Source organism: Athene noctua, chromosome 12 (genome assembly GCF_965140245.1).
Source record: "Athene noctua chromosome 12, bAthNoc1.hap1.1, whole genome shotgun sequence".
NCBI classification, from domain to species: Eukaryota; Metazoa; Chordata; class Aves; order Strigiformes; family Strigidae; genus Athene; species Athene noctua.
The window spans coordinates 13245162-13266397 of NC_134048.1; the positions used below are offsets into that span (position 1 = coordinate 13245162).

General features: G+C 53.2%; 2 protein-coding genes across 3 annotated transcripts; both read right to left on the reverse strand.

Annotated features, from left to right (window-relative positions):
- Positions 1 to 6786: 6786 nt before the first annotated feature.
- Positions 6787 to 9428, reverse strand: NKX2-5 (NK2 homeobox 5). 2 transcript variants are annotated; one of them, XM_074916019.1, is made up of 3 exons: positions 8929 to 9428; positions 8342 to 8344; positions 6787 to 8186 (listed from the first exon to the last, which is right to left on the reverse strand). In XM_074916019.1, exons 1-3 carry the CDS (start codon positions 9221 to 9223, stop codon positions 7579 to 7581), a joined length of 906 nt encoding a protein of 301 aa, XP_074772120.1. In that variant the 5' UTR covers positions 9224 to 9428; the 3' UTR covers positions 6787 to 7578. The 2 variants fall into 2 exon arrangements, with proteins under 2 accessions (XP_074772120.1, XP_074772119.1); XM_074916018.1 differs by lacking the exon at positions 8342 to 8344 and having other exon boundaries at positions 8929 to 9418.
- Positions 9429 to 14017: 4589 nt separating this feature from the next.
- On the reverse strand, positions 14018 to 16306 carry LOC141965232 (uncharacterized). Its single transcript, XM_074916482.1, has 3 exons — positions 16077 to 16306; positions 15568 to 15874; positions 14018 to 15233 (listed from the first exon to the last, which is right to left on the reverse strand). Exons 1-3 carry the CDS (start codon positions 16304 to 16306, stop codon positions 14484 to 14486), a joined length of 1287 nt encoding a protein of 428 aa, XP_074772583.1. The 3' UTR covers positions 14018 to 14483.
- Positions 16307 to 21236: the final 4930 nt, after the last annotated feature.

Sequence of the window (21236 nt, forward strand, 5' to 3'; positions counted from 1 at the left end):
AGACAGCAAGACATGAAAGGGCTTGTCACTAGCTGATCAAAGGGGCAGAGCACGGTGTTTTCACAACTAGAATATTGAGACCAATAGGACTAGAAATGTGGTTAGGAAAAAAAGAAAAGCAAAGAGGATATTTGGAAATTAACCTACAACTGTCCCTGTCGTTCCAGTGTGCTGCACCAGGGGTGATTCTCTTTTGTGCTCTTTTTTTTTTTTTTTTTAGTGGGGTAAAATATCAACTATTTACTTTCATCTTGTTACATGGGAAATAATCCTTGTGTGTATGAAAATGAAATGCTATAGATAATGTTGCTGCCAAGGACTGAATAGGGAAATTTGGTTTCCAGTTCTAATGCCTCATTGTGCAAGAAATCATTTAAATTTAAGTTCTCAAGGTGAAATACTGGTGGGCCCTAAATTAGTGTCTAACCAGACAAATGTAGTCATCTCAGGCCTGGCTCTCAGAGGTGCCGATGACAAGCAGCTCTCACTGGTTTGTTTGGGGGTTTTTCTGTGTGCATCTAAAAGGAGAAATTAGCCCAAGGTCCCAGACGGGCACACTTGGATGCCTGTGAGTGTTGGATGAGAGATATGGCAGAACATCTCTTTTTATAGCAGCAATTCCACTTTCATGTCTTTAGAACTAGGGTTAAGTAAAGCCATTTTTTTGGCATTGCTGTAAAGGGCTGTCTATAAAGATGCCAGTGAGGAACCTGCATTCTAAGTGTGGCTTTATGTGTGACGACTCTGTATGTTTAGTGGCTGTAGGATGGGACTCTCACAATACCCCTGATGTACAGGGTATGGGTTGCTTTCTGGGCATGTAATTGGAAAGAAAAACTTGGATATACCCCATAACCAAGAACAAGTATAAAAACTCCTCTAACCCTCATAACCAGAAATAAATGGCAGAAGGATACTAGAGCCTCAGCATGGGAGGATGCCAGAAATGTAGCTGGGTGTCAGCATGTTTGTCTACTTCCACTCTGAGCTCTCGTACACTGTCCGTGTCGGTATGAGAATCTTCAGTGGGATTAACCACGTCCGTAAAGTGAAGTGTGTGTAATTGCAGGATGGATCTGTACCCGTCTCTGTGGGTATGCAGCGGAGAGGAAAGCAGCAGCTGACAATGCACAATGCATAAAGCAGAACATGAAACACTGAGTAACCAAGATTTATATTTTCCTTCCCTGAAATAGCATAAATCATCTCCTTGATATCACTAGGACTGGCTTTCTGAAGCCAGGCAGTAGGAGTTCATTCTAATTTTTTGGTACTTAAAAATACAAGAAACTTACTTATTTGATTGAAATGAGTTTGAATATTTTTTTTGTGACCTGTTTTTTAACGGCTTCTCTTGATGACAGCCAGCCAGTACTGTGCACATGTCTGTACGCTGCACCTCCACTGACTGCGGCGACTGCTCTGAAAGCAGCTTTTATTTTTCACTGATAGTAAAGAGTACAAAAAAAATCATGGTCAGGAAGATGGGATTTGGGAGCAATTTCTAGGAGTCAGTACTGTGACTTATTCAAAGCTTATGCTGGAGGACAATGCAATCTATTTAGGAAATGTCTGCTGTGCTAAAATAAACTATGGTATATTCTTACTGCAGCAGAATGAAACAAATCCTATTCCAAATACTCAGAACACCTAGAAAATGTTTCTGAGGGTAGGTGTTTTTTACTGTGGAAGTTAATAACAACCAGATTTGTTGGTTCTAGGACTAAAACTTTAAAATGCCTTTCTAACTTACGTTTGTTATGTTTCTTATTAAGTAGTAGTTAGAGCAATTCACAGAATTTGAAATCCCTGACAAACTTGCTTTTCTTCTCCTATTTGAGCGTGTTAACTCCTCCTGACCTTGCCCATTGTACAGTAGAGTCATTCATGCTTGTTTCTCCTTCAGTCTACCCATCTCCACAAATAGTAATTTAGCTCCAGGATGTCTCCAAAAACACCGATTGATTTTATCCAATCCTAAGAAATAAAATTATTTTGGCCAGTAAGTTATTCTGCCCCTTTGCAAGTTAGTTTTTCTTTTGGATGACTAATTTTTCCAGCACATCAAACTAAGCAAGTATTGAGTGATCTCTGAAAATTGTATTGGTGAACGCCTGCACTTGCATGGCCCTTGCTTACAGTTGTGTAGGAATGAGGGTCTGCCCATGCTGACCCAGTTGCAAACATGATGCCCCTCCCTAATGGAGCTGGAAAAAGTGCCCAGTGCCCATGTCCTGACTTCGACCTGTGGTTTAGCCATTTGCCCATGCTTCTTTGCTGACACGGAAAAAATGTTATTTTAAGCAGGGGTGACTTAACAGATACGTTATAGTCTCGGTGGAGTCAGTGCATCAATTGGTCAGCACACAGACCTGGTTTAAAAATGCCCTGCTTTGCTTTTCTGAATTTTTGCCTCTCTTCCTGGGCTTCTGTCAGCTTCTCCTCCTGCTCAGTTTCTGGGAAACAGTTTATTTTCTGTCTTATCCTGCCTCTTAGCGTATTCATCCAGACTCTATTAACATGATTTGTATGTGATTTGCAGTTCCAGTAACTCCTTTATGCAAAGATGGAGAAACTCACCTATTTTTATGCATCTCAGGAAGCCCATTGGCTCTGGTAACGATTCCAAGCAACAGTCTGGGGCAAGTCTGTGCAGTATTATGATAGAAATGGTAGAGATGCTTTAAAACTGGTCGATTAGCTAAGGCACAGCAGTACCAACCTTCACTGTAGCTAGAAGCAGCAGCAATAATCTAGTTCAGCTGGTGCTTTTGCTCAGTGTTTTCTGGGGACTGCAGTGAGAGGTGAAAAGCTGGGAGTTTGAGATCCTTTAAGATCCCATATTGGTACATAGAAGGAAAAATCTGTGTGGATCCGTGCACTACCCATGAAATGGAGGAAGCAGGAAGGATGACACCTCTGTTGAGGCTGGATTGGGGCTTGTACTAAAATAATCAAGCAAGATGTTTTGAGAGAGGAAAAGCTGGTGGGAAAAGCCCACTGGAATTCCCTTGGGTGCGGAAGTGAACTAGGGAGAGGTTAGGAAAGGCCTGTGGCTGACTGACTGCTCCGAGGATGAGGCTTTCTGAGTGAATGATGCTCTGGAGTAGCAGGGTTTAAAATGACTGCAGGAGACAGGTTATGATTTTCAAGTAACTTATTCCATGTCACTTTGCTAATCCTTGATTGATTAACTTTCAAAAATATATATTGCCAGTGCTTGATTTCCGATTAGGAGAAATCTCCACTTCCCTCTCCTTCTGCACCAAAATGTAGCATTAAGTTTGTGTTGTAGTCAATAACTAACCAGCCAGGAATGAAAACTCAGACTCCAGCCTGAAAGCCTATCCCTTCCTCACTTTGGAGACAACGTGGACTAGCATTTTAAAGGTGTTGATTCTTCTTAATAATCCCCACTAACAAGAAATCACTTACTGCTGATACGGATCTAAACTGGTGTCAGTGAGATGAATTAGGAGCAGGGGGCTTGGGAGAGAGGGTTGTTGATCTGTTGTTTTCCTGCTGGGCTTCTCAGGAACATTGAAACATTTAGCTAATTCCTGCCAAGACAGTATCTCCTTGTTTTCTGACTCCAGAGAATAACTTTCTATGTGAAAACTCCTTGAACTTAAGGAATAAATTCTGGCCACAGATACAATTTAGGAACTGCAGGGGTATTGTTTGAGAAAAACAATTACTTAAGTTCCTACAAAACTGCTAAAGGCGAGGGATTTGGTATCAGTCCCTTACAGCTGACAACTTTTTCCTGTACAAATTGTGTGAATTCCAAACAGTTTGTATAAACCTACCATATGCAGTTTGTCTCAAGAAGACAAGTGGTGCTGAGCTGCACTTGCCCTGTTACCTTCAGGTGGAGCTGGGGCACAGAATTCTTTCTAAAAAGGAGAAATCAATGCCAGTGCCAGACTGCGTAATAAAAAAAAAAAAAAAAAAAAAAAAAAGGCTGAGGAAAAGACAGTGAGATCAAATCCAAGTGTAAATCTTATAAAACCCTCTTTCCTACACCCTTTAGCATGTCCCCAAACTGTCTGATTTCAGGTTCCCTGTGGAAACGCCAGTATCCTTCACTTTCCTCCGGAACGTTTTCTAAACACAGGCTTTTCATATTGCTCTCTAGATGTGAAACACTGCAGACTTAGGCAGAGAAATAAGCCAGGTTTGATGCATTCTGTTTTTCTAAGTCTTTGAGAAGACTGGACTGGAGAGAGCACATCACCTTGCTGTAGTGTGTGCCGACAGCCTGGGTGCCTTTGGAAGTCCTGGGGAGACCTTTTACTGCCACCTGACCCTGTGGCTGTACTGGCTGCGGAGGCTGTTCCTGTGTGGAGCTGCAGCCAGAGGTGAGGCAGACCTGGAAGTGCAGGACTGGTAGCTGTGGGGTGTCTGTGCATTTGAAGACAGTGAAGCCCCCCTTGGCCAAAATCAGTGTGCTGGGGGTTAATTCCTACTGTATATCTCTCTTGCACTTCCTCTTAATCCAGCTAATGAAAGGTCTCTAACCGTGCCTCACTCTGCGGCTGCTGGTGCCTCTGCCAGAGCCGGGCTGCCGCACTGTGCTCGGCCTTGGCCAGCTGTGGCTGTGGCCTCTGCCTAAATCACTTTCTGAACTGGCTCCAAGGCTCCGGCTGCTGTTCCAGGCTCCTGTCTTATCCTGCCATGCATCTGCTCGTGATGCAATTCCCGCAGGAGTGGGGGAGCGTGTGAGCAGCGGTGTGGGCAGGGGCTGTAGTACATCCATCCCTACTGAGAATGAGCACAGTGCAGTCCTGGAAATCAGACCCAAAGCTGGTGCCCTGAACAGCCTCTGCAGAGCAACAGCAGGCTAAGTCCCACTGGGCAGTCAGATTCCCTGATGGCTGTAGCTCTGAGATATTATGGGAGGAAAATAAACAGATTTGAAGAAATTAAGGGACCTGAGGAAGGGAAAGGATGTTCGGAGTATGTGGAGAGTGGTGCTGTGTTGATGTGTGGAGTTACTTTTTCCTGTGGCTTTTCCTGGACTCTCAGTGCAATCCATCTTGGCAGACCACTTAATAAAGGGCCCTACTCAGGTCCGGCTTCTGAAGGCAGGGGTTCAAGTTTTAGCTAACTCTCACTGCTTTCCCTCATGTTAGATCTTGTCCTGTCTCCTGAGGGTTCCCTGTGAGCTTTAATCCTGGCCAGGCTCTGCAGTGGCAGGATCCAACTGCCAGTGATACCAGAGTCACAGAGTGGGATGGCAGCATTGTGCCCATTTTACTGATCAGGCAAACTGAGGCACCAAACTACAACTTCCCCACAGTATCCAACAGTGGCAGAGTTTAAACCTAGCTTTCTCCTGCCCCCTCCCATGCTCTTTGCCGGGGGCTCTCAGGAAGGTAGACACCCTTGGCCCTCTTAGAGCAGAGTATTTTCTGGCAAACTTGCCGCCTCTCTGCCATCTGCTGCAGTCTGTGTGTCCTTCCAGTGCAAAGCCTGTGTGGGAAGAAGGCAAAAGTCATCATGCAGCCAGTGATGCCAGAATTGTAGAGGTTTCAAATGAGGAGAAGTAGCCTTTGCTTCTTTCTGGGCTGCACATCCGTGGGGCTGGCCCCATCTCCTGTGCACTTAGGGGCAGGCAGCTTCAGGCTGGCAGGCTCTGGTGCCCTTTGCTGGAACAGAACCAGTGTCCCTCTGCCTCTCTGGGGTAAGTGCCCCCGAGGCAGACAGACTGTCCTGGGGAGTGGCAGAAGGCCACCCTCTGCCCAGCCCTGCGCCCCAGACAGGTGTCTGCTCCCCATGCTGCATTAGAGGCTTTGTGAGCAGCACCCAGGGCTCCTCTTCCATTTGCAGAGATAGGAAGGAGGTCGGAGCTCCTTATCTCTGCAATCCTACCTCGGGGGTGGTGTGAGGTTGGTCCCCTTGGGAAGGAGGGAGAGAGGCTGCAGGCAGCTTCCATTCACGGGCAGCCTTTCATCCTCTGTCCCAGGGCCACAGCCACCCTGTCTCCATCCCTGTTTACTGATGGGGCCGATACGGCCGAGGCAGGAGAGGTTGCAGGTTCTCCTAATCGCCTTGTCACCGGCCGGACAATCTCAGACACTCGGAGGATGTTTTGACTGCACTGAATTACAATGTTTGTTGTTTCTCACTCCCAATAATTGACATTTGATAGTGACTACTGTAAAAGCGGCCGAGAAGCTGGGGCTGAGGCAGAGGAGAGGAGGGAGCCGGGCCGTGGGGAGCCCCGCTCGCTGCTCTTGGGCAGTTTGGGGTCAGGCGGAGGGTCCTTTGCCCCTCTTCCCCGTGGGGACAGGGTGCGGAGGGGCTGCGGAAACCTCCCGCGAATGCGCTGGGGGCAGTTCCCCTCCGGCAAAGCCCACTCCCCCTTGGTTCATGGCTTGGGGTGTTGGTAACCCCCCGTGCAGGGATGACCCCAGCCGCTCACCCCCCGCTCCCGGAGACTCGGAGCAACGGGGCCGGCCCCGACCCCAGCCCCGGGGGGACGGACAGGCCACGGCCGGTGCATAGCGGTCTGCCCGGGCTGTGGGCTCAAAAAGCGGCTTTTAAATTATTTTTGAGTCACTTGTCTCTCTTATCTGAGCAGGACGTGACAAATACAAGCCCCCGTTTTGCAGGCGTCCGCACGGGAATTGCTGAAATCACGGGAGGGGTACACAAAGCCGGGGTGGGGGGACAGGGGGGACGGGGACCGGCAGGGAAAAGCTCCCGGAGCGGCGTGGGCTGCCGTGGCCGGGGCTTGCCGGGGGGCCCGGGCCGCGCAAGGAACGCCAAGGACGCGCAGGGTGAAGCCACTCTCTTTAATGACAACTCGCTGACCTCCATCAGCTGTACAGCAAAGGGAAACACGTACGGCGGGGCGAGGGGCGGGCAGTGCATTTCAATACTAACTCACGTTTTAGTGCATAACCCTACGGGGACCTGGCAGGTCGGAGTGTCGGTATTCCTCGGCCGGGGTCGGGGGTCTGTCCTCATCCGTGCGCTGCTGAGCGCCGCAGCCGAGGCCGCCGTTAGCAGCCTCGGAATGGGGGAGGCGTGGGGGCTGGCCAGATGCTGAACTGGCCGGACAGCGGAGACCGTACGGGAAGTGCAAAAATTAATTGTGGATCTCAATAATAATTACTATAGAGTAAAAAATCAAAACAAAAAGAAAACAAACCAAACCCTCACCAAACCGAAACGAGAGTTACAGGGTTTGGCTAGCTGTTGTTGGAAACGAGTCAAGCAAAATGACCGGCTGCTTCGTAGGAAGGAAGGAGCGGAATTACCGGGGCAAAGACCCCGCTGGAAGAGGGAGCGGGAGGGGCCGGGAGCTGCGGGCAGCGCCGAGCCTCCCTGCGCGGTGCCCGCCTGGCCCCGCACGCAATACCGAAGACCTCCCCGCTGGAAGTGGCCGCCACGCTAGTGAGAACTCCTTCGGGATGCTACACTGAACTGTCCTCATCCCCCCCTCCTCTCCCCGCAGTCTGGAAATGTCCCGAGACCGGCTCGCAGGTGCGGCCGCAGCCCCTCCGGCCCCGGGGTCTCGCCGGTGGCCGCGGTCCATGGCGGGGAACAGGCTGGGGGCCGAGGGCTGCTCTACCAGGCTCGGATCCCGTGCAAGGTGGAGATCCCCGCGTTCCCCTGCGGGATGGGCGTCTGCACTGAATTTAAGTCCCCCACGCTGAAGTTCATGAAGTTGTTGCCGGCCGCCGAGGGCTGCACCGTCTGCATGGACGGGTAGTTGCAGTTGTAGTTGGCGTTGCAGGCGGGGCTGTTGTAGTTAGTGTACGCGGGGTAGGCGTTGTAGCTATAGGGGTTAATGCTGACATTGTACGGCGAACTGTAGGGAGAAGACTCCCCCAGGCAGGGCTTCCCATCGCGCACCAGCACCGGCACCGCTATCCGCCGGGGGGGAGGGATGCCCACCATTTCCAGGGTCTGATCCTGTCTCTGCCTTTTGCATTTATACCTTCGATTCTGGAACCAAATTTTCACCTGGGTGGAGGTGAGCTTTAGGACGTTGGCTAGATGATCTCTCTCGGGAGCGGAGAGGTATTTCTGCTGCTTGAACCTTCTTTCGAGTTCGTAGACTTGGGCTTGAGAAAAGAGGACGCGAGGTTTCCTCCTTTTCCTCTGTCTAGGGCGCTCGGGATCTTCCAGGTCTCTTTTCTCCTGCTCCAGGCTCTTGTGCAGGGAACACAGTTCTGCAGCAAAATAAACGGGCAAAGGAAAAAGGGGGAGGAAAACATATGTGCAAAAAACCCATAAAGGATTCTTCAATGAACCGCGTGCACTGTGAGAGAGTCCCGGCCCTTCCCCGGCCTCGCTGTGCCTCGGCCCCGCAGGCTGCCGCGGCGACCCGCTCCTGCGGCTGCGGGACTGGCCCTGCCCCGCTCTTTAAGTGCGGCTTTAGCAATTTTGCGTCGGTCTCTTTTTGTTTGTTTGAAAACGACGATGCTCCGTGCACTGATTTGAGCAGCGACGGCCTGTGCCGCAGCCTGGATTTCTCGCGTGTAGCTCTTGTACTGAATCCCACCCCCACCCCATGGGCTCACACTCAGTCGAGCGAATTAGAAATTAGATTTGTCGCCTCATTTCTGGACGAGCTCGAGACCTCGTGTACCGTCCCGCTGGGGCGGCCCCGGCCCCGTGCGGGGGAGCCGCGGGGGTTTGGGGCCGGGCTCAGTGGGACGCTCCCCGCGTGGGTCTGTCCCGCGCCCGCACCGCACCGGGGCCTGGCAGAGGATGAAGATGCTCTTCCCCCCGTCCCCGGGCCCCGAGGTCGGGCGCGGTGCCTCCCGCCCGCCGCCCCGCGGGAGCCCAAAGCGCCCTCGGCCGAGCGCCCAGCCCGAGGCTGGGGGTCACCTTCCCCCTGCCCTCCCGTCTTCTCGGCTAGGAGGCCACCGGCGAGCCCCGGCCGGCACCCTCGTCACTCTCTGCCTTTACCTTTCTTGTCGGCCTTGGCCTCCTTGGCCGAGTCCATCTCCACGTAGCTTTTAACGTAGTAGGAGCCGGGGAAGGCGGCGGCGGGTTTGGGCGGGTGCGCCTCGGGCAGCTCCTGCCGCAGGTCGGGCAGCGCCGGGGGCTCGGCGCTGTACACCTCCTGCTTGAAGGTGGCCAGCATGCAGGAGGGGGAGGACAGCGAGGAGAGCTCCATGGAGGCCAGGCCGCCCTGATGCTGTTCCAGGTTCAAAATATCCTTGACCGAGAAGGGTGTCGTTGTCACAGGGCTAGGAAACATTGCGGAGGAGAGCGGGGCAGCGGCCGGAGCCCAGGGTCATGGAAAAGTGGGTGAGGAGCAGCCAACGCGGAGCAGTGGTGGAGCTCACGGAGGGGGCACATAGCATTCCCGCGGGTAGCCTTGACTTGTGCACTGGAGGCAGGTAGGACCAGACCATAAGGGAAGGGAAGGAGGGACTAGACAGTTTTTGGGTGACTTTAGCTTTCTATTGGCCAACATTGCAGTGATGGTATGAGAGATGCAAAGTTCCATGTCACCTAATATAGTAATACATCTCAAAAACATCCCCACTCATTTAAAGGGGCGGCACTGTATTTATCCAGCTTTTCGCCGCTGAGTTTGTTGATCCATTAAAAAAAAAAAAAAATCCAGAATGGCCTAATGTGTACAAAGCCACTATCTGATGCCATCTATCATACGGTCAGATTAAATAAACAGGCCGTGAGGAAACCATCAACCAAATATGTGCTGATTTTTTAATTTTTTTTTTTTTTTTTTAAGCAAGGGAACGGAGGTTTCGTTTTTAATATTCTGCAATATCCGATCACGGGAACTAGAAAACGGGATTTCAGTGTTGTGTGAAGCGCTCTCAATATTTATTCGGCTATTCTGAAGCAGCACAACGCCCGCAAAATCCAGCTGATAGGAACTCTTTCGGGACTCTCCCCTGCTTGGCTTTGGAGGGGGAAATCTGCCGGTTGGGCTTTCCCCCAGCCTGTTTGTAAAGTTTTCAGGCAAAAACCCAGCACTGTCTGAAAACAAAACCAAACCAACCCCGCGGGCTGCAAAATATACGGGGGTCCTGGGGCCAGAGAGGAGCAAGTCAAAGCAACCGGCCGCAGGGCTGCGACTGGGAGCCGGGGGCGACCCCCGGTGCCGGCGGGTCCCCACAGACCCCCGGACACGGGGCAGAAGTGGGAGCTCATGAATTTAACGCGCTTGGAGTCGCTAAAATAAAACTTGGCGGGAAAGTCGTAGGTTGAGGAGGGGCGTTACGGCGTTTTCTGGCTTCGGGGGGCGAGGGGAAAAAAAAAAATAAATAAAAAGGATCTCCTCTAGCGCCTTCCTGGGTGCGGCCCGGCCGGCTCCGGGAGGCGCGGGGCTCGGCCGCCCCCTCGGAGCCCCGGCGCGGCGGGAGATGAGGCAGGCCGGGGGGTGAGGTGAGTTGGGGGGGTCCCTCGGCCGGGGGAAGCCGCGGGGTCTCAGGGTGAATTTCGTAAACCCTTCCTCCTCCCGCAGACGGAGGAAACCCTCCGGGGCGAGTGGAACCGCGGGCACCTGCCCTCTCCGGGCTGCTCCTTCCTGAACGTACCTGCTGCTGTCCCCCCTCCCAACCCCCCCGGGATTCTGCGTCTCGGCACCCTCGGGCTCCCTTCTGGGGAATTTTTTGCGGGCGATGCTGTGACTTTCGTCCCACTCTCCGGGGACGTGGCCGGTGCAGCAGCAGCCCCGTCTCTCGCAGCCTCTGATGTCCCGGGAGCGGTTTGTTCGCGAACCAGACCCGGATCTTGCGATGACGGTTGGAGCGGTTCGTGTGCGCGGGGAGGCTGAAATACTGATATTTACCGGGGAGGAGGCAAGCAGCCATCTCGCTCTTCGCAGCTGCGCTTCCTGCGGCCTTCCCTGGGAAGCGGCTCGGGGGGGGATTTCCCTCGGTTGCAGGAGAGGGGGTGAAGTGCCCGGGGAAGGTGGTGGCAGCCGGGCTCAGGAGAGGGGCCTACGGCCGGACTTGGCCCCTGCCCCGCCCGGCGGTCTTTCTAACCTCGTTGCCTCCATTTTATTACAAGCTAATCGGGAGAGGTTAGATAAATCCTAAAACAATGGAGTGACCCCGATCCTCCCCCCCGCTCCCAATCCAGCCCCGCGGCCGCAGGTTCTCCTCCCGGGTGGCACCCACCTCCCTCGGGACGGGAGAAACAGGGTCCGGCACTCCCCTCCTCCAGCCTGGGCCCCTCCGCCCCTCCCGGGTCCATCGCGGAGGTCTCCCTTCGCCCGGTGAAAACGGAGGGGAAAGAGGCCCCGAGCCGGTGGGGCTCCGGGGGAGCAGAGCTGGGAAGGGAGGACGGAGCGGCTTCCCCCGGAGCCCCGATCACACGGCGGCTCCCGATCGATGTGGGCCCGGCTGCAGAGGGTGGAAGTGATTAATTGAACGATAAGCCGGAGCTATCATTTGGAATGTCATTAATGCGTCGGGGAGACATTCATTGGAGACAGACAGCGTTATCTCCGCTTTATCTTCAACAATGCATCACTTTTAATACTGCAGTTTAGAAACAAATGGGGGCTTTAGCCTTAGCCCTTCTCTTCGTGTTTATATTTTTGGAAGAATCGCAACTAGTGGGAGTCCCGGGCTCGGCCCCCTGATAAATGAACATTAGCACTTTTTAGAACTACTGTATCAACAAAAAGAGCTGCAGGGCCGCAATAATTGGTGAAAAAGCAAACACTCCGCAAAGAGAGGCCAGGTCTGCTCTGTGTCCGGCTGATTGATGAATAAGTTACTGACATACAGCAGCTCACGGACTTTCCGGGTCGGGGCTCAGCACCCATTCCGCTCCCCCGCCCCCCCTCGCCCCCAACGCTCTCTCCCTTTGCCGGTGCTCTCCAGCAGTCCCCCGAAGCCAGGCTCCGACTGCAAACGGCGCCTCGGCCGAGGGGCAGCCGAGCAAAGGGCACAAAGGTGGCCGGTTCGCCCAGCTCCGGACCCTCCTCGCAGCCCCCAGGCTCGGTCCCCGTCCTGCCAAGCCCAGGGTGACCTGCCTGGGTGCCCCGGCGGAGCCCCCGGGGAGGGGGGAGGCATCCCCCGCACCTCGAGCTCTCCCACGCTGATTTTATCTTCTGTGGGGCCGCTTTTGATTGCAGGGCAGTGGGTGAGAAGTTAGAATGGCTTTTAAATAACACGCAAAAAGGAATAAAGGGAGACAGGACCCCGGAGGAGCACCCTGAAACACCTTCTCCAGCCGGGATCCAGGCCCCGTGGGTGTGCGTGTGGGGGAGACGGGGTCAGCAAAGCCGTTGCTGTTTTCCTGGTTGCAAGGGGAGCGCTGGGGGTGCCCTGCTCCCTCCCGCCTCCTTCACGCCGTTTGCCCGTTGCTCTCGCTGCTCCCTCGGGACTGAGCCTGGACCCCCACGCCCAAAAAAAGTCCCTCGCAGGTGAAGATTCTCTTCCACAGCCGCTCGTTGCTTCTCTCCCGGATTACTAAATGTGACTCGTTTGCCTTTTTTTTTTTTTTTTTTTTTTTTAAATCTTCTTGCTGAAAACAAACAAAAAAAAATAACCCAACCCCGCAATTAGCTCCGGAGAGCACATCCTCTCTCCTCCTCAGCTTTCGACACCTCGGACTGTTTAGAGAGAGAGAGATGGGGCCTTTTAAAAAAGTTTTCCTCTTAATCCCAGTCGGTTAAGATGTCCAGGGCCCCCTCCCGCTCTAATTCCCGGCTATCTCCCGAGGACTCTGTTTATACCTCACCAGTAAACGCCAGGGTTTGAAACCTTGTCACTAATTGAGTGCTAACACTTCAGGTGCTATAGATTTGTTAAGAGCTAGTAGTCCAGAAATAGCCTATTAGGGTTTCCTTGCGAGGACTTGTGCCAATCTCCCGGTTCCCATCGTGGGCGGCGGGAGCCGCTGGCACTGGGCATCTCTGCGGGTGCCCGAGGTCTCCCCAAGGGCTTTTGGCCGGTTAAAAGACTGGAAAGGGATGCTACACAAACGGCGAGCCCCGGTTGAATAAATCCTTCCGGCGTGATAGCTCGTCTGCTGTGCGTGTCCGCCGTGACGGGGTCCCACCGGGGGTCACGGAGGGGGCCTGGGCGCTGGTGGGGGGGGACGTAGTGCCCCGGCTGCTGGAGGAGGCTGCGGCCGGGAAAGAATTTGCTTTCACCCCTCCGGATTTCTGCAGAGGAAATCGGCTTTGGAGCTGTCCAGGCGCTCCACTCTGCTGCGGCTAAAACCTTCTCCTTTTCTTCCTACCTTTATTTTTTCTTCCCCCTCCCCGTCCCTTTTTATTTATTTTTATTTGTTTATTTTATTATTTTCTTCCCCGCCTCGGTCCTTTCAAGCTCTAACGAAATCCGCCTTTCCCCGCCGTCCCGCTCTGCTCCCAGCGCCGGGGCTGCTGGTGGGGTGAACAGCCCCGGCCTCGGGCATCGCGCAAGAAAAAGCGAGTTTTGCCCTTGACGTGAAGGCGGCCTGGGCGAGGGGCCTCGCCTCTGCCCGCGGGTCGGGACCGCTGCGCCCGGAGCCGGGGGGCTCCTCCGGGACAGCCCCGCTACCCGCCGGCTGCTCCGCCGCCATCCCCGCCGCCGCCGCTCGGGCTCCGGGGCTCCTGCCCGCTGCTGTCGGACCCCGGCTCATCTCCCCCGACCCTTGGGAGAGCATCGCCCCCCCCCCCCGCCCCCCCCAACCGGCCGGAGAGAGCCGATGCAGCCGGGCAGGCGGATGCCAGAGCACAGCAGGCGAATGCAGCTGTCAGAAAGAGCCGAAGTGTCTTCATTTCGGAACGATTTATGCAAAGCCCGGGATAAAACTGTCCCGTGTTGTTTCGGTTTTGGTACAGCCCCCAGCGCCACTTTTCGGGCAGGCCGCGGGCAGCACGGAGGCGCGCCCCGGAGGTGGCTCAGGCGGGGTGACCTGGGCAAGGGGGCCTTGGATGGCAAATGCCACCGTGGATTTTCCCCGTCTGCCCTGGGCTCCGTGCCTGGAATCTGACAATTAAACTGGCTCTTGCACCTCCGGTGCTGGAGGTGTTCCCTCCCCCCCCTTTCCGGCTGAAGTGAAAGCTGGGAGCCGGTCAGATAAATCAAAAATTTAATTTTACCCTGCCTGTAACTTTTTTTCTGCCTGTAACTGTGCTGGGTTCGCTGAGGAAGAGAGCACGATCGGGGATTTCGTCGTCTTTCTCACTGTCCCTCTCCCAGCACCCGGATGGCTCCGCGATCGCGGTATGAACGCGGCTCCGGACCCTCAGTTTTTGTGTGCTCGGGTAAAAGCTTTTTAACGCAGCCAGTTAATGACAAAAGCGCTTGTTCGTTACGTTTCTAAGGGGAACGCACAAAGGGCAGAAGCAATATGGCTATTTTAGGGACGGGAAAATTAAACGACCGAAGAGACTTTCACGTTTAGTAAATGCGACAACGGTTTGAAACACGTCCAGTAGCCGGCACGCACCGGTGTCTAGCGATGGCCAAGAAAGCTGTTTTTAAAACGGAATACCTTCCAGGCACTGTGAGGCGTGGGCTGTTTCGAAGGACAAAGCTCTAAACTGCGGCGGGGCTACCTTGCCCTCTCCCTCGGAGCTTTGGCCCGGTCTGACCTCCCCTGGGCGAGCAGGGTCCCACCGGGTCCAGCGGGAGTGGGAGCAGCGCTCGGCCGGGGAGCCCGGAACCGCCGCGGGGATTTCGGGGCGTTTGCAGCTTGTCTGTCCGCAGGATGTTTTCCAGAGGAGATAAAGGTCTGACTTCTCGGATACTTCCTGCTGGCCGTGCAAATCCGATCCGTCTTGCGATGTCACCATGAGCGCTTTGCGCTTCCTGGGAGCCCGGGGCGGCAGGGCTGGGGCAGCGGGCAGGGCTGGGGCAGCGGGCAGGGCTGGGGCAGCAGGCAGGGCTGGGGCAGCGGGCAGGGCTGGGGCAGTGGGCAGGGCAGCGGGCAGGGCTGGGGCAGCGGGCAGGGCTGGGGCAGCAGGCAGGGCTGGGGCAGCGGGCAGGGCTGGGGCAGTGGGCAGGGCAGCAGGCAGGGCTGGGGCAGCGGGCAGGGCTGGGGCAGCGGGCAGGGCTGGGGCAGCGGGCAGGGCAGCGGGCAGGGCTGGGGCAGCGGGCAGGGCTGGGGCAGCGGGCAGGGCTGGGGCAGCGGGCAGGGCAGCAGGCAGGGCTGGGGCAGCGGGCAGGGCTGGGGCAGCGGGCAGGGCAGCAGGCAGGGCTGGGGCAGCGGGCAGGGCAGCGGGCAGGGCTGGGGCAGCGGGGTTCTCCTCCGACACCCCCTGCTCCAGGATCCGGGTCTGCCCTTGGCTGCGTAGCGCAGAGAAGGGGGGCACAGGTCGGGAGAAGCTGTATTTAACATGAGACTGTGGGTTTTATTTGTCATAAAAGTGACCCCCCACCCCGCGGAGATGAGGGACCGGCAGCGTTGCCAGCCACCACGCTACCCGGGGGTCTGGGCCCTGCCGGGCTGCCGGAGGTTTCGCCCCGGGGCTCCCCTGGAGCAGGACCCAGCCGGGACCCTCTGGGAGAGCCCCTTCCCGAGACGGGCCGGAGGATAAACCCGGTCGAGTAGAGTTACACAGCCCCGACCCCCCGTTTTGCCCCCGCCTCTCCCGGCGATGTCCCCCCGCCTGTGACTCACCACCAGAGAGGCATGAAATCGGCTGCCCCAAGGGCAAGCCGCGGGGGTTCCCAGCCCCGCCGAGCTGCCCCTGGCGCCCCCGCGGGGCCTTTGGGGGGTGGGTGGCTCTGCCTTTCCTCCTTGTCCCCCCGCACGGGGGTGGCGGCTCCCCGAGACGGCCCCGTTTCTTTTCTCGCACTTGCCGCGGTGCGGCTGGGCTGCCCCGGGCCGGGTCTCACCCCTGTCCTCCAAAATCCCCACCCGCCCCCGGGGTGGCGGCAGTCCTGGCGGGACTGCCGAGAGGCTTTCAGGTAATAATAAATAAATTCTAAACCCTCAACAACCAAAAAAAACCCAAACTCAACAAAAACCAACGAACCAGAAAAAAAAATCAACCAACCAAAAAAACAAAAAAAAAAAAAAAAAACAAAAAAAAAGGAAATAACCCTCTCTATCCGGCAACGCTTGGACCCACTTTAATTTTTCCCCAAGACGCGCGGGTTTGGTGGAGCCGGTCCCTTCTTTCCCACCCTTGAATTCTACAATCGGAGGCGTCGGAAATACGGTCTCTGGGTGGCGGCCGGGGTGCTGCCCGCCCCCACGGGGCTCCGGCCTTTGAGTCGTTCTTGTTCTCGAAGCGAAGAAATGATTTGTTGTTCGGTTTTCTGGCGGTCTGACGGGGAATGGGGTCGGTTTCTCCGAAGGGTCCCATTTCTGCAGCCTCTCCACAAAAGTAACACTCCGAGTGCTCCCGCGGCATGTTTTGTAGAGGAAAAAACAAAACAAAACAAAACAACAACAACAAAAACCCCAAACGGTTTGGAAGAAATCCGTGCAAAATTAAAACGTACGAGAGAGACAAACTGTCAAATACACGCTCGTGAAAGTGTTTTCATCAGCCTGATGAATATACAATTCACCGAACACAAAATACGATGTATTTCACATGTGTGTCAAGAAGAAAAGGGTGGAAAGAAACGAAAACCTTGTAAAAGTTGTTCTTTTTTTTTACCCCCTCTCGGGGTAAAATTTCCAAGCTTCGGTTGTCTTCTCAAGTCTCTTCTTAAGTTTCAAAAGAAGGTCACATAAATAAAGCCAGATCTGCATTCCCCCCCCCCCCCCCCCCCAATTCCTGCATTAATTATCAGCCCGATTTTCAGCGGTAGAGGGAAAAGCAGCATTTGAACGGCAGCCTTTTTATTCTGGGAGGTTCAGTAGTACTGTTAAAAGAAGAAAGGAGGGAAGGAGGGAGAGTTCCCCGCGGTGTCTGCCTTCCTCCCTGCCAGGTCTGCGCGATTTGCCGTCCGTTCCCAAGCCCAGACGCCGCCCGCCTTTTCTGTTTGTCAATTAAAGAACAAAAAAATTCCAAGTGAAATGCATGAAACGTTAAACGCCCTTTTATTTCGCGGATAGGGTTTATTTCTTATAGAAATTGGAGGGATTTGGGTTTGGCTGTTGGCGTTTTCTTACGGTTTTGCACGCCTTTCTCCCGGGCAGTCCTCGGGAGTTACTTTTGGGTTTTAATTGCACCGTATCTTTCGTGCCTGAAAGCTAAAATTAGTGACAGGAGTCGGCGGGGGACGGGGGCGCGCTGCTTTCGGCAAGGGAGGATCCGGGGGGAGGGATGAATCCCGAGAAGCTGCCCGGGGGGACCCCCGGGGCAGCCCGAGAGAAGGGGCTGGCCGGATCCCGGCGTCCTGCAGCCCGTTGGGATGCTTGGGCACCGGAGCCTGCACGGGAGAGAAAGGAAAACGTGGAAGCTGGTATCCCGTGCGGCTGAAAAACCCGGCCCTGGCTCTCGCTCTCGGGTGTCTCCTGGTCTTGGTTATAGGACTAAGCCAGGAGCTTGGGGTGGACAGGGGTGTCTGGGGCCAGGAGGGCAGCGGGCTTCCTTCAGTGCTGATGTAAGGCAGGACAGGGATGCCCAGCCCCTGGTTGCATTACTGCTGTGCTCAGACTCCCTGCAACCCCAGGGCTGCGTCTCTCCAGAGCTGCACAGCTCCAGGGTTACCGTCCCCGGGGCTGCACATCCCTGGGGCAGCACCTGCTGCAGCCGGGGGGACGAGGGAGCACTGGGGGTGCTGGAGAAACATCACTTGGGCCCATCTTTGAGGCCCTGTCTCTCTGGCTCTCTGAGGCAGTGATGTGGGAAAAGATCCCTGGGGAGGCAGTGCAGCTTTTTGGGCACCTTCACAGAGAATATTAGAGCCGCAGTCAGAAAAGATCCCTTCCTCCCATTTCTGGGTTTGGTTGTGGTTTGTTGGTTTGGTTTTTGTTTTTTTGACCCTGGCCCATTGCAGTTTTAATATCCAGCCCTGATCAGAGCTTAAGAGGATATTTCCTCCTCCGCTGTTTCTCTAGGCAAAGAGGCACCAACAGATTTTTTCCATAATGATGAAAACATCTGGCCATCTCTGAGCTGTCAGGCTCCACACTGCTTCTTCCCAGATGCCTTCTCCAATCCAACCCTCCGTCCGCCCCAGTGCAGCCCCTCTGTGCCCAGGGCACTCGCTTGGGCGATGCACTCCCGACCTCCAGCTCCAGCTGAGAGATACTCGACACTGTGTCTGCACAGGGGGACTGAAACCTCCAGGGTCCTCGCTGAGGGTGGAAACATTTTAGGCACAGCCAGCCTGGGGAGGTGAAAATCTCTATGCCAAAGTATTTTCTAAGGCTTTTTCTCTTCATTTGTGCCCAGCAGAAGTTGTTCTACCCCTATATGTGTAGTTCAGGATTAACTGCTTTATGGCTTCCAGCCTTCCTGTTTGGCAGAGTCCATCCCAGAGAGGAGGGGTACACCCATGCTTTCAGCCAGGGCCCTGAATCTTCACCACTCATGCTGTCAAAACATGCTTTGGCAAAAATGTGCCCTTGGTTTTGTCTGTACCAGAGCTGGATTGTGCATCCACTTTTAAGAAAAGTAAAACGATAGTAAACTCCCAAAAGAGAAACAAGCAGATATGTAAGCACTGATTCAGTAAGATCCTAAAGTGCTGGTCAAATTTTAAATATCTGAATTACAATGATCACTCATGTGCTTGAAGTATCATAACAGAACTGAGGCCCAAACTAGGAACTCTATTACGTACCATGATTCAAAATAAAAAAGTCATGAAACTGAACTGCTCCTGGAAAGTGAAGAAAGGTACATCTGAGTGGAATGACTGAAAAAATAAATACTTTCTTAGGCCACAAGAAAACACTCTGAAGGATGCATTTGGCTCCAAGCAGTCAGAGCAGCCTGAGCCCTGTCTAGGGAAACTCCTAGAATTTCAGTATTTAAAAAAGAAAGGGGGTGATGTTCGATGTTTAAAAATATGACTTTACTTAGTCCCGAAGAAGAATAAACAAAGCAAAGGCAAAAACCTAAATGCCTCTAGAGAAAAAAATGTGTTTAACCACAATTCTAAACTATCCTTTTACTTCTCCCTTCCCACTTTTTAAAAAATGGACAAATAACAGCCAAGCAAAAAACCATTGTGTCATATTCCAGCCTCTCTAGCTTTGCTTTCATTGGTGCCAAAGTTCATAAAATAACAATAATATTTACAAAATATGAACCCGATCCAGTAGTTCATGATCAGGCAGCGCTCTGCACTTAAGGTGATGGAAGTTGTGGCAAAATGGAGTGGAAAATGATCATGTATCTCCTGTCTTGGGAACTTAAATTTCATCAGAGATGTGAAACCTCTGCTAGCCTGGTCCTTGGCTGTGTTAATGCTGAGACTTTAGGTGTTGTGCAGGAGAAGGCAATGGACTCATCACTGCTGATGTGATTCCATGGTGGAGATCTCATGGAAATAGAGTAGATCCATTTGGTTAGTTGACTCCCTCTCCTGTTCTCATTCCCCCCCAAGTTATTCTGAACGACTTGTTAGCATTAGCTGGATTAAAGTTCCAGTAGGATAAAGTGTCCTGCAATACAGATTTCTACTCTGTTTTGATGTGAGTAAATGATGTTGGCCCTGTGTACTTTTTTATGATAAGCTTCAGCAGCCCTGGAGGAAATACACATTTTTGAAAAAGCCTGTTGTATGACTGGAGTCACTCTGAACTACTTTTTATATGTATCACACGTGAGAAAAACGAGGCAAAAGGGACACTGTGCAAGCTGCAAAGTCAGGCGCTTGGCACTCAGGCTGTGACTCTCTGTTGTGTACATTCCCCATCGTGCTTTTGGTTTTATCTCAGCTTTGCTTTTTTCCTAAAGCCTCTGTCTCACAAAGTGCACAGGACACACAGTGCTTATGTAACAAGCAGCCATTCAATGTTTAGTTTTATCCCTCCCGTTGAGGTCCAGGCCTCATTCCACAGCAAGCTGCTAAACCACAGAGATGGAGCTTTTTAGTTTCTCTTTCATTTCAGGGCTGTCCAAGTGCTTTGAAGGTACAAGTCATTCCACCTTTGTCTATCTCACATGTGGGGAAATAATCGAGGAGCTTTATCCCTATTCCCTAAAGAATTTAAGTTAAAAGAATCCATTGATTTGGGGTACCCCGTGTGAGATAGGTGCAGTGTGAGTTAAAAGTATTTTTGATGTTAAAAGATGCTACAGTCTTCAAAAAAAATGCAGAAAGCACAGAGAGACTGCTGTTTAACAGGGTGTATAATCTGGTTACATTCAGGGTGATTCTCATGTAGGTGACAAAAATGCTTGTTCCTGGTACAAAGGCACAAGGTCAGGTTTTTTCCTAAATGCAGACATGTCCTACAGTTCCTCAGAGCAACGATCCCCAGGATTTCTGTGATGCCTGGTTTTCCAGCTGTGCTCTCCCTGAGGTTTTCCAGAAAGTGGACAGGTACCATTTTGACTCAACTGCTAAAAAGTGCTCAGCAGGTGAAAATACTGGAAATACGAGTCAAGTCTCCGTTAGGTGTGAGAGCTTGCTCTGTCCAGAAGCAGATACTGGGTTGCTGGGCTGCTGTCCCTCACTCTGTGGCCGAGTGCCATCTTGTGGGACCTGCAGCCCTGCCTGGGAGCCCCCAGGGCCTGCAGGGGGGTACCCAGGCTGTGTGGGCTGATGGCGAGCAGAAGGCTCTTGCTGCTGCCTGAGAGGCTGGGTGTCCTCAGGAGCGCTGAGGAGCAGCACCACTAGAGAATAACCTGGGGCATGAAATCAGAAAAAGCCCACAATGGGACAAAATGTCATGTGGCCCCCAACAGCCATGTAACTCCCATCCATGTCTTTTTCTAACTGAGGACAGATTTTATCTGTGGCCATGAGGGAGAGGGATGAGATGCTGCCTCCAGCTGATGAACTTAGAAAGCTTTTGTGTGTGAAGAAGCAACAGCCAAAAAAATGGGCTTACTTTAGGTAAGTGCCCTGAACTGATAATTTACAAACTGTCCTCCCACTCAGAACTTTTTTTTTTTTTTTTGAGTGAGAAAGTCTACTGCTGACGGGTGCTGCTAGCATGTGCATCTGCCCAACTTGCAGACATTAGGACTGTTTTAAAGCTAGAAAAAAAGTGGAGCTCCTTGCTTATTTTCTTTTTGTTTACTTTACATTTTGTAAAAGTTAAATCTGTCTAATTATGGTTCTTCAAGTGTCCATTTGTACAAAATTTTAGCATCCTGCCTACTGCTTTTTACAGGGAGTACTATCTCGGTCTGCTTTCTATTAGCTCTATCTGGTTTTGGACACCCCATCCTTGGAGTGGGTTTACTTATATCTGTCGAGGTGGTACAT